General features: G+C 35.5%; 1 protein-coding gene across 1 annotated transcript in view; it reads right to left on the bottom strand.

The window, feature by feature from the left end:
* Positions 1–12812, bottom strand: part of LOC101630708 (chromosome unknown open reading frame, human C7orf72) — a 63876-nt gene extending 51064 nt beyond the window's left edge. The window contains exons 1-2 of the mRNA XM_004694484.1: positions 12254–12812; positions 5024–5121 (exon numbers count right to left, since the gene is read on the bottom strand). Coding sequence (XP_004694541.1) covers positions 5024–5121; positions 12254–12812 — 657 coding nt within the window. The remainder of the gene's footprint in view (positions 1–5023; positions 5122–12253) is intronic.
* Between the last annotated feature and the right edge of the window lie 301 nt (positions 12813–13113).

Below are 13113 nucleotides of genomic sequence, written 5' to 3'. Positions count from 1 at the left end.
AATAAGCCAGAAAGAAAAAGAAAAAGAATGGATGGTTTCACTCATAGCGGGAGTATAAGAGAACTGGGGGGGGGGGAACTGTAATAAAGTAAAAATGAAAAACTATAAACCAGAGACATTTATGTGGCTGGAGAGGGGAATGAGATCAAACTGGGGTGGGAAGAGTGCACAGGACTAATGTGATAGCACACGGGTGAATTGGTGGTGGGAAGTCCATAGGGATTACATCGAGATGAAAAATATGCAAAAAATGAAATAGGACATAAAAATAAATCAATTAAAATAAAATTTTAAAAAGAAGATGAAAAGGAAAACAATGATATGAGACAAATAATCAATGAACTGAAGAACAAAAATGAGTCCTTAAGAAAGGGAATAAGAGAAATATAAGAGATTAAAAGATTATTAGAAGAAGGGCCCTTCCTGCTAGTGCAATGGGCTAGAGCACAGCATTGCAAGCTAGCTGCAGCCGCTTCAGTATGAGATCAATCCCTAGCAGACCTCTCCTGACCTGCCTGCTGCTCCCCTCACTAGTGTACTTTGTCGATCTGCCTGTTCTGCTCCCCACTCTATCTCTGGTGAATCCTCTCGCTGCCCCTGCACCTCTGGCTTGTACCCCAACTCTGTATGCATAAGTAAATAAATCTCTAAAAAAATGATCTAGCATGGAAAATCAATAAAATTTTAAAATAAAAAAAAACAGATTATTGGAAGAAATAAAGAACTCTTGGAAAAACAATGAGAATACAAGGAAACGGAAGAACAAATAAGTGTTCTTGAAGATACAGAAATAAAAAGAGTTCAAGACAAAAAGGAAAGAGAAGTAAAAAGGAAAATAGACATATAAGAAGTGAGAAGAACATCAAATTTCCATAATGAAAGGGAAAAGACACAGAATAGCAAAGCTCCCCAAAATCCAAGACAAATTAAACATAATGAAGCTGATGAGGGGGAAGAAACAGGTAACATATTGATATGAGACTTCTCAGAAGAAACACTATAGATAAGAAAAGAATGGAAGGACATATTCAACAAAATCCAACACAACAAATGTGAACCAAGAATACTTTATCTTGCAAAGCTTTCTTTCTTATATGAAGAAAAAATAAGAAACTCCCCAGACAAACATAAACTCCAGAAATTCATTTTGACTAAATCTCCTATTCAAAATATCATACAAGAAATCCTAAAGCCAAAAACAACAGAGGAATGAACAAAAATAATAGAATAAGGCAGGGAAAATACTACAAAAAGACAATGAGTCACAGGCTTGATTAAAAATCAAAATCCAACCATCTGATTGTCTCCAGGAAACAAACTTAACCACAAAAGATCAACATAGACTGAAAGTGAAAGGTTGGAAAACAATTCCACAAGGTGATGGAACACAAAAGAAGGCAGGAATAGCTATACTCCTATCAAATGAAATACACTTCAAACTAAACGTAAAGACGGAGATAAATATGGACATTACATTATAATTAAGGGGACAGTATATTAGGAAGATAAAACACTCATTAACATAAACTCACCAAATGAAGGAGCACCAAAATATATAACAATTATTATCAATTCTGAAAACAGTCATCTGAGAAAATACATATATAGTAGGAGACCTCAACACCTCACTCTCACCAATGGGCAGATCAAGAGACAAAATAATAGACAGTAAAGCCCTAAATAAAGACCTAGACTTCGTGGACTTAACAGAAATCTACAGGACACTGCACCCCAAAAAATCCAAGTACCTATTTTTCTCAAGTGCGCATGGATTATTGTCCAGAATCAATCACACATTGAACCACAAAACAAATGTCAACAAATAAATAAGATCAAAATCATTCCAACAATATTCTCTGATCATAAAGTCATCAGAGTAGAAATAAATCATGAAAAGAAAATGAGGAACCTACCAACTTCATGGAGATTGCAATCCACACTACTAGACCATTGAAAGAAGAAGGAAAAAAAAAAAAACTTTAAGATAAACGGCAATGAACACACCACTTTCCAGAATGTATGGAATGCAGCAAAAGCATGAGTAAGAGGAAAGTACATAGCAATACAGTCTCAAATTAAGAAATATAAATAAGCTCAAAGAAAAAAAAAACTAATCTCCAATTCCAGACTATAAAAATAATAAAATAATACCTCAAAAATCAGTAGAAGAAAGGAAATAGTACATAGCAATATGGGCTATCAAAATAGCAGTACTACTACAGTACTGGAACAGGGTAAAAGGCACATCTCACTGTTAGTGGGTTCTCACCCACGCCCCAATTACAAGAACTCTCAAGCCCAGGTTCCAACAACAATAGGATTTATTTGTAAAGGAAAGAGTTTCCAAGGCCACAAGAAGCCAACTCTCTCATCCCAGTATTCAGAATAAAGTCCACCCATGGAAGACGAGGTGACATAGCAGCAGTCCCTGTTCTTGAACATTACATTTTAAAAAATATTTTTTTAAAGATTTATTTCTTTGTGCATACAGAACTGGGGTGCAGGCCAGGGGCTCAGGGGCGGTGAGAGGCTTCACCAGAGACAGAGCGGGGAGCAGAACAGGCAGATCGAAGAAGTACACTGCTGAGGGGAGCAGCAGGCGGGTCAGGAGAGGTCTGCCACAACATGTGGTCACTTCTTGGGCAGGCGGGAATCGAACTCATGCAGAAGCAGCTTTAGATTCTCAGTGCTGTGCTTTAACCCGCTACACCACCAGGGAGGGCCACATTTTAAAAGATATTTATGGAAATTATTTGGAACTTATTTTTTTCCAAAGAATTTTTTTCTTGTATTTGCCTGATTCCTTGGAATGATTACCTAGTATAATCTTAATACTGGCTCAAGATTTGAAATTTATCATTTACTTGTATTATGTCAGACTGTAGTCTGCTCAAGGCCTTTTTAGTACTGATCTACTCCTACTTCTAAGGTATGAGAGTTCAGATATCCAGCTAGAGATTTTCAAAGATCAATTTCAACTTTTTATATTTTATATCTACTTAAATATAAAAGGTTCCATTCAGTTTTAGTTTCTCCTTCAAAATAACAAAATCCTGTAAGACCAAAGTGAGCCTAAGTGATAGGCTTAAATTTAAGACTTTCTATCCTCTCAATGGTCTAGTAATTTCTCTAGGACTTAATAATATTTTGATAATTTGATAAATATATATTAATCTATTTTCTTAGTTGTAAGTATCTCACATTTCTTTGTTATTTGTAAAATACCATCCAATTTATTTTGTCACTAAAAGCCTAAATTTATTGATAATTTCAATAAGCATTCACACTAAAAACTCTTACTTTTGAACACTAATTCTAAAATAGTTACCTAGATAAAACACAGAGTCTTGCTGTATATTTTCACCAATGCCTTCAATTTCTTATAATGTCTGTTTTTTTTTCCCTAAAGATTTATTTGTACATGCAGAGCTGCGGTACAGGCCAGAGGCTCAGGGGTGGTGAGAGGCTTCACCAGAGACAGAGTGGGGAGCAGAACAGGCAGATCGAGGAAGTACACTGCTGAGGGGAGCAGTGGGTGGGTCAGGAGAGGTCTGCCATGCCATGTGGTCACCTCCAGGGCAGGCGGGGATCGAACTCATGCAGAAATGGCTTTAGCTTCTCAGTGCAGTGCTTTAACCCGCTGCACCACCAGGGAGGGCCAATATAATGTCTGTTTTTAATTGCTTTAATTGACTTTTCCATAGGAACAATATGTTCTTTAAAAAGAGGCAGGAGATGGAATAAGTAACTAAACTAGTAAATACAAATTTCCTTTACTTTTGCAACTAAATTTAGCCTTTTATGTGAATCTGGAATAGCTTATACCAGAAATGATTATTCCCATTTCTAATGTTATGTTTTTCTTATAAAGATAATTCATAGACAGGAAGGTCATGAAGCCTTGTTATAGCTGTAAGTCATCTTGACAAAAGGTAACATGTATTTTAAATAATTTTTTTTGTTCCATAGTCATGAACCATAGTGTGAGTGATGATTGTGGGAATGACCCACTCCCTTTATGGTATGATTAGAAGGGACAATTTTGAAGAGAAAGTAGAAATGTAAATTAATCTGATCCATAACTGCAAATAAATTCTGCAGCTCAATTTAAGGAAAGAGTACATATAGGAATTATAGAAATGGAAACTAACTCCTTAAAAATATTCTTGTCTTTAGTGCTAATGCATATGGGGTTTCTTATTTGGATCATACAAATATTTTAACATTATTTTCAGATTATAGTTGTACCATCCTCTGAATATCTTTAAAATGAATCATTTTAAAACTTTAAATGGGGTGAATGGGTTAATTTATGGTATGTGCAGTATATCTCAATGAAGATATTTTGCACAAAATACTTGTCATATCTGTGTATCCCTTATTAGGCCTTCATGTAATCTAAATATCAAGGGTTTATATACTATCAGGTAAACATAGAAAAATGACCGAGAACATAATTCTTAAACTCAGAAAGTTACCTAGATTTCAACTTAGGTTTCACATTTACTGTAAGATCAAAGTCAGTTACTTAATATCACTTGGATTCAGCTTTCTCAAATAAAATAAGTGAAAATAATGCTATCAAATCCAGAAGTAGAAAGAAAACAAGGATTCTTGCTCAATTGATTTTATGGGAGCACTGTTGGTGAAGAATAGGATGAAACAAGGAAAAGAAGCAGTGAGGATATGGTTTCAGCTGAAGATTAACTTTAGCCTATTTCTTCAAGAGCTCAGGAATTGCCCGATATCTCAGGGGGACAGTTTGGGAGAATGTAGTCCTCCAAGGTGGTAGTGGATGTTCCTCACTGCTAGTGGGAGAGGGATACACTTGACAATCAAGGCATCTAAATTGGGCGCAATTTGGGTCTACTTCGATGAAGCTAACTGTGCAGTTACTTGAAGAAATGAAGAGTGCCTGCACAGAAATACTTAATTATGGCAGCTGTTTTATATGTGATAAAATATACAGTCAGGAAAATGAATTATAAATATTGTATAACATTATCCAATAGGAAAATCTTACTGTATATGTTGATTTCTCAGCAAATGCATGTATGTGATTTATTGGGCACTCTTCATGCTGCATTTGTGAAGGTATAACTTTCAGTGGGCTTGTCCAACCTGAAAATAAAACAGCATGTGTTTTGAGTTAAAAATGCGATAGAGGCCCTCCGTGGTGGCGCAGCGGGTTAAAGCACAGCTCTAAGAAGCGAAAGCCACTTCCGCATGAGTTCGATCCCCGCCTGCCCCGGAAGTGACCACCTGGCGTGGCAGACCTCTCCTGACACGCCTGCTGCAGTGTACTTCGTCGATCTGCCTGTTCTGCTCCCCACTCTGTCTCTGGTGAAGCCTCTCACCCTCCGCATCTTTGACGTGTACCCCGGTTCTGTATGAATAAATAACTAAGTCTTTAAAAAAATGCGATAGAATTTTCTTTTTTCATCAGAAATATTTCCTTCAGAAAGTTAGTCTTTCTGAAGATTAATCAGAATTAATATAACTTACAATATTAGTCAATTTTTAATAGATTATCTAATTTTCCTCAGTATTGAGAATAGATTTGGAATTTACTTGTTAATATTTCATGATGCATAATTTGTAATTTATTCTTTTTGGAAAAGATTTGTTGGGTACAATGAATCTGCTTATATGAATGCAGTATCAGGGATGATGGAGACAAAAAAGTTTGGTTACTATTCAGATAATTCATCTAATGATAGAAGTCTTAACAGACTAGTTAAGCAACTTTCAGTAAATATTTCTTGACCACAAATGGAAATGAATTAATGTGTATACAAAAAGATAAAGCAGATTGCCTGATTTTGAGCTGCTCAAAAACAAATGGAAAATAAAAATATGTTAACAGAACATATGCTAGTAGAAAATTTTAACATAGAAGGATTTAGCAACTGTAATAATAGTTGCGCTCTAAGTACTGTGAGGTTGCAGAGGATGGATATCTGAATCAGATTGTAAGGATTCATCTTCTCTAAGATAACACCTGATCTAATCTTGACAAGGACAGTCATTATAATCTTAGTAATTATAATGTAATCTTACTTAGAAGTTACAAATAAATGGGTCTAGCTTTACCATTAAATGAAAGCCAGAGAATGTGGAAGGTGAACAAGAAGGTAGGTCAGAGTCACGAAGTCTTTGTACTTAACCAGATGATTGTTGTAATCACAGAGATGGACACTTCTTAGTCATTCCATAGGTAAACTTTTTCCTACCTCATTGGGGCTCCTATCTTATTTTTTTACTTAGCTTTGCCCCCAAATATTGATCTCACTTGGCAATAGGGAATTGCAAAATTACAATTTGAGAGTTAGGTGGACAGAGATAGATCATGAGAAGTAGATCATGAGAAGGGTGTGGGTAATGGGAGCAACATAATCATCTATAGTGCCAACTCTCTGGAGGCTCAGACCTTTCTCCACAGACCTTGTGACTGAATGAGGTATATACTATTTGGCTAAGGGGCCAGAATGACCTCTTGAATTATATGACCCACTCAATACTCAATTTCCTCACCTTTAATGACTTTTGGAGGTTTGAAATAAACAATGTATGTATATAAAGGAATTTGCAAAATTCCTGGCATGTAGTTGAAGTATGTGGCACATTTATTTAGCATGTATATCAATAATTATTGGTATCTGTGATGGAAGCTGTGATATAATTTTTATGATGAAGATAATTCAATCAATATTTGGCTAATAAACTCTAGAGAGAATCTAAAGAGAACTGGTGAAGGGGAGATGGGGAAGTGGTGGATATTGTTGACTAGAAAGGGAATAGGAGAGATTAGAGAGTGAGATGCATCACTGATGACTTTGAAAACAGAGGAGGCCACATGTGAAGGAATTCAGGCAACCCTAACAGTGCCATGAGTCTATAAATATACGTAGATTTCTCCCATCCTTTACATAAGAGCCATGAGAACCTTGGATTAGGGTAAGTAAGATATTGAAAAGAAAATTCAGGTGGATAGCCCTACACAGAATTCTGATTCAAAAAACTGTGAGCTAATACATGAGTTTGTTTTGGACTGCTAAATGAGCTATGATAAAAAGAAAAAAAAAACTAGACAATGCGGGAGGAGAGCATAATGAATTACACTGAAAGATGATGTGTATTTTGACACGTGAGGAGAGACACTCTATACTGTGAGAAAAACAATAAGCAAGGATGTTTAAAAAATAAAAGTAAAATTTAAAAAAGCAAAAGAAAATGTAGAGGTAGAAGTGAAGAGTCATGACAAGTGAGAGACGTTTTACTGAGTCATTTCAACTTTATTTTTTAGTCATTATTATATATGCATTATATACATATGTCCTCAAATATTTTATAGTGACATTTCTGCAGGCAGATTTATTTCGTTGTGCAGTTAAATCTACTGCTATTGTCTTCATGAGTTATTCTCACTTAGCTGTTTTTAATCATTTTCTAAAGAAGTTTTAAATCTCATTTGAAACATTTCCCTATGTTATATTTTTACATCATTTAATTTTTATTTTTTCCCTTATATCTCAGAGAGTGAGAGAATTCACCAGAGACAGAGTGGAGAGCAGAACAGGCGAATCTACTGAAATACACTGATGAGGGGAGCAGCAGGTGAGATAGGAGAAGTCTGCTGTGCCATGTGGGTCAGTTCCCTCGCTAGGGATTGAACCCTGCAGCAGTGACTGAAGATAGCTTGATAGAGACTTTAACCCCTGTGCCACCAGGGAGGCCCAACGTCCCACCATTTTGCTGCGAATAGCTGCATTTCATCCTTCCCTATGATTATATAGTACTTCCTTATGTGCATATACCATATTTTTTTTTGATCCAATCATCTGTCAATGGTTATTTAGGCTGCTTCTATATCCTAGCTATTATAAATAATGCTACCATATATATCATAGAACATTTAGAACTGTTCTACATCTTGATCATTTTATGTTCTTTGGAATTACAACCAAGAGCAGAGTTGCTGGATTGTACAGTGTTTCTAGTTTTAGTTTAAGGTAAATCAGGTTATTTTACATAATGGTTGCAACAGTTTACATTCCCACAACAGTATAAAAGGCAGTTGATTTTGTCAGCATTCTTTATAGCACTCTTGCATGTCTCTTATTGGGCTATTTGTTTTTCTTGTATTGTCAGGCTTTAACTGAGGTACAGGCCAGAGATGCAGAGGGTGAGAGGATTAACCAGAGACAGAGCGGGGAGTAGAACAGGCAGATCGACAAAGTACACTGCTGAGGGGAGCCACCGGCGGGTTAGGAGAGGTCTGCCACACCATGTGGTCACCTCCGGGGCAGGCAGGAATCGAACTCATGTGGAAGTGGCTTTAGATTCTCAGTGCTGTGCTTTATGTATGTGGATTTCTGGACTGTCAATTCTATTCCATTGATTCATTAACTAATTTTTATGCCAATACTATATTTTCTATTACTATTACTTTATAATATAGTTGATGTACCTCTGATTCTTTCTTTTTATTCCTCCAGGTTTGCTTTTGCGATTCAAGGCATTTTGTGTTTCCTCACACACTTAATTTTTTTTTTTTCAATTTGTATGAAACATAAATGCTGGTGGGTATTGTGCAAAATTTTAGGCAGGATAGTCATTTTAATTGATTCTCCCCATCCATGAGCATGAAATGTCTTTTCATCTCCTTATGATGAACTATATCCTCATAATATTTTATTGTTTTCACTATGTTTCATTTCTTTAATGAGTTTAATTTCTAGATACTTGCTTATTTTTGATGCAATTCTTTTTTTAAAGAAGATTTATTTATTTATGCACACAGAATTAAAGTACAGGCTAGAGGTGCAGGGCGTGAGACAGAGGGAGCAGAAAAAGTAGAGGTACTGAAGCACACTTCTGAGGGGAGCAGAATGAGTCAGGAGAGGTCTGCCACACCATGTGGGTCACCTCCCTGGCTGGGAATTGAACTCATGCTGTAGTGGTTGCAGTAGCTTCATAGTGCTGTGCTTTAACCTTTTGTGCCACCAGAGAGGGCCCCTTTGGTGCAATTCTGTATGACTTTTCTTCTTTTCCTTCTCATTCTTTCTTTTCCTTCTCATTCTTTGTTCATCCTTCTCATAAACATGTAACAGATATTTGTATGTTGCTTTTGCTCCATGTTACTTTGTTATATTCATTTATTGTTTCCAGTATTATTTTTTGTTATGTCCTTAAGGTTTCCTGTATTTTATCCTTTGTAAGTAATAATAGTTTCACTTGTTCTCTTCCAAACTGGATTTCCTTTATTTACTGCTATCTGGTTGCTCTATCCAGCATCATTAATATTAAACAGAGTGGTGACAGTGGACATTCTTGTCTTGCTCCTGATCTTAAAGGGAAGCTCATTTTTTCACCACTAAGTATTATATTGGTTGTAGGTTTGTGATATCTAATCTTTATTATGTGGAGGTAGGTTCCTTCTATTCTCACTTGCTTAGCGTCTATCATAAATGGGTGCTGAACCTAATCAACTCCTTTATTTGCATCTATTAACAGTATCATGTATTTTTTCTTTACTTTTGTTGAAATGTTTTTACACATTGATTGATGTATATTAAACAACCTTTAATCTTTACATTCCTGAGATAAATCCCAGTTGATTATGATATATAAGCTTTATGATATATGAATTTGACTTGCTAGTATCACCTTGAAAGTTTTTGCATCAGTCTTCATCAGGGATATTGCTTTATACATTTTCTTCCCTTGTGCCATCCCTATCTAGTTTTAGGTATTGTTGCCATAAAAAGAATTGCTCCCAGTAAAAAGTATTGGGGAGTATTCTCTCTCCTTGTATTTTTTTTTAAAGCCCTTTTTAAAAAAAGATTTTATTTATTTATGCATACAGAACTGGGATGTAGGCCAGAGGTTCAGGAGTGATGAAAGGATTCACCAGAGACAGAGTGGGGAGTAGAACATGCAGACTGATGAAGTACACTGCTGAGGGGAGCAGCTGGAGGGGCAGGGGATGTCTGCTGCGCCTTGTGGATTACCTCCGGGACTGGGGATTGAACTCTCACTGAAACAGCTGCTGCTAGCTTGCAGTCCTATGCTTTAACCCATTGCGCCACCAGGGAGGGTCCTCTCTCCTTGTATTTTTAAGAAAACAATTTGAGCAAGATGAGCACTATATCTTGCTTAAAGTTTAGATAAAATTTTTTGTGGAGTTTCTGTTTCTGTTTTTTGTTTGTTTTGTTTTGGAGAAGATTCTTAATTACCCTTTCATTTTCCATGTCTGTGATTAGTTTAGTCAAATCATCTGCTTCTCCCTTGGTTAGTCTGGGTAGGTTATATTGATATAGGAAATTTGCTTGTTTCTTCAAGTTATTGAACATAGTAATACAATGAACACTGGTTCATTGCGATCTTTTGTGGTTCTTTGTGTTCTGTGCTGTCTTGATGACTACTTTTTCATGTGTGATTTTATTAATGGCTTCTCTTTTTTTTTAATGTAGCTAGTGGTTTACTGATTTCCTTGAAGAACTTTTTCATTTATTTCTACACTTTATTTCCTTCCTTCTATTAAATTTGGTTCTTGCATTTTCCTTTTTTTACAAGTTACTCTAGATCTAGAATTAGATTATTTGAGACTTCCTGACTCTTATGTGGTCTATATTACAATTATCTTTTCCCCAAAGTGCTTTTGCTATATCTTATTTTTTTATGGGAACTTTTACCATAATTTCACTCATATCAAGGTTTTTTTTAATGTTTAAATTTTCTCTCTTATAAAATAGCTCTGAAACATGTTGTTTAGTTTACATGTATTTATAGAATTTTTTTTAACTTTATGGATAGTAGAGAGAATGCTAGGTATAATTTTGTTATTTGTTGTTTTATTGACAATTGACTTGTGTTCCAACATATGTTCTGTTATTGAAAATGTACCATGTGCATTTGAAATATGTATGTGATAGATTTGGGGGGATATCTATTAGTTCTACTTCATCTAGAATTGACTTAAGGCTATTATTTTCTTATATATTTATCTTGTTGATTTGTCCAATATAGTAAGTAGGAGTTCCTTTGTATTATTAGGTTGCTGTCATTCTCTCAAGTTCTGTTATTGTCTAATGTATCTCAGTTCTTCATCATTTAGTGCACATATATTTGTGTTATTTCTTCTTGTTGTATTAGACCTCTAATCAAAATACAGTGCCTTTCTTTATTCCCTAATACCTTCTTTGGAAGTCTATCTTATCAGATATAGGTGATAAAACATAACACTTGCTCTATGCTTACATATTTCCTAATTCCTTTCTTGTTCAAAAAGGGTTATATGGAGACCTACTGTGTGGGGCTTTTCATTTCTGTTATCTGTTCATTTTTTCTTACCCTCTTCCTGATCCCATGTGACTATACTTTTTCAATGGAGGAGAGGCAGGAATCATGAGCTCCACTGCTGCAACAAATAGTAGCAGCATTAGTCCTTCCTATTCCTCCACACATTATCTCTGGAGGTCTCTAGGCTATGACTGGGTCCTGGAGAACATGGTGGAAGGTGCTGTACCTCTCACACTAGGGCAGGCTTAGCATCCCTCACTACAGCATTTGGTCTTTTTTATATTCTCAAAGAGGTTCATCCCTTTTCATTTTCTACCACACACTCTTCCACACAGTAATATTCCATGTACCATTTTTTTTAATGTATTTGTCATCACTTCTGGGTCAGGCCTGAGGTCCTCTGTTAATTCTTATGGGAAACCATAAAATGCAGTTGCCCATAAGGGACATCAATTCTGTTTCCAGGGCTCTGGGAAGCTATTTTTGCAGGGGTAGCTTATATTCTGCTTTCACATATACTGGTCAAACTCCACACCCCCCAATAACCTTTCAACTACTTTTCTATTTAATCTCAGCCCCTGTAACCTAAATCTTCCTTAATCATTAATAGATTTACTTTTTCAATGGATAGAGAAAGATATGGAGAAATTCCACATGCTTACCAAAGTTACATATAACTTACTTAAATTATAGCTAGGCTAATTATATGTATAGAGTAAATTATCTCTAGTGACTTTGTGTTGGTCACATATTGTTACACATATTTTTTTATAAAACAATGTTTTACAGTTAGATTTAGACAATGCTTATTGTTCTTACTACTTTCCCCTTAGATTTTGTAATTAAGATAATTTTGTAAGATAAATTGCTAGATATTAAACATTATACCTATATATTTGTCCTATACTTAAATATTTAAAAATTAAAAAGTCTGTCTCATTTTATTTACCTCCAAGTCTTGCTCTGATGGAAGTATCTGTTGTTGCTCTGGAATTCCATCTCCTGTCCTGTTTTAGTTCTTCTAATACATTTTTTTGCCTTTTTAGTGGTGCTTGAAATCCTGAGTCTGGTTTGGGAACTCGATGTAGAGGTTTCACATCACTTATATCTGCCAGGTTTGGTATGGTTCTGCCAAAGCCAGGCTTTAAGTCTGCATCACCACCAGGACTCATAAATCCTGAACAGGAATCACCTAAGGGCACATCATCTCGAAGTGGAAATAATGGGTAATCTGGCCCATATGGTGGGGGATAAGGATAGTGTAAATGATAGTCTGGTAGGACTGAAGGGGGGAAAGGGTGAAATTTAAGAAACATAGGGTTGCATTTCTTTTCAAATCTGCTGTAGTCATGTCTGTCTTCAATACCTTTCACAAAAGGCATGTTCATTTTTCTTAAGAGATTCCAGTAGTGTGGGTAATCGATATTCTCAACAGCCTTTTTCCTTGAATGGATGAATCTTTCAGAGATACTTATCTTTCCAGGAGTGTACTGTGAATCCAAATCCATGGCTTTTCTTAGAATTTTCAATTATTGTTAATTAAGTGCTTCTTATGACTCTTTTTATTTTAAACTCTAAAACACAAATTTCCAGTAATTGAGGGTTAGTTAATATAACATAGTTATTGATTTAACTTTTTAAATGTTGATTTTTTAATATATGTATATATATATATTCCTCTACTAGAGGAAGGTATAGGACTATAAAGGAACAGGACAGGCAAAACAAAACAGAACTGTTGTTGCTTGGCAACAGTTAGAACTGTAACACATTAGGCTACTCAGTATATACATCATAATCAAATTCTTT

The sequence above is a fragment of the Condylura cristata genome, unplaced genomic scaffold (genome assembly GCF_000260355.1).
Source record: "Condylura cristata isolate star-nosed mole 26May11 unplaced genomic scaffold, ConCri1.0 scaffold00044, whole genome shotgun sequence".
NCBI lineage: Eukaryota > Metazoa > Chordata > Mammalia > Eulipotyphla > Talpidae > Condylura > Condylura cristata.
The sequence above is the reverse complement of the archived record's forward strand: the minus strand, read 5'-3'. Positions and strand labels throughout refer to the sequence as shown.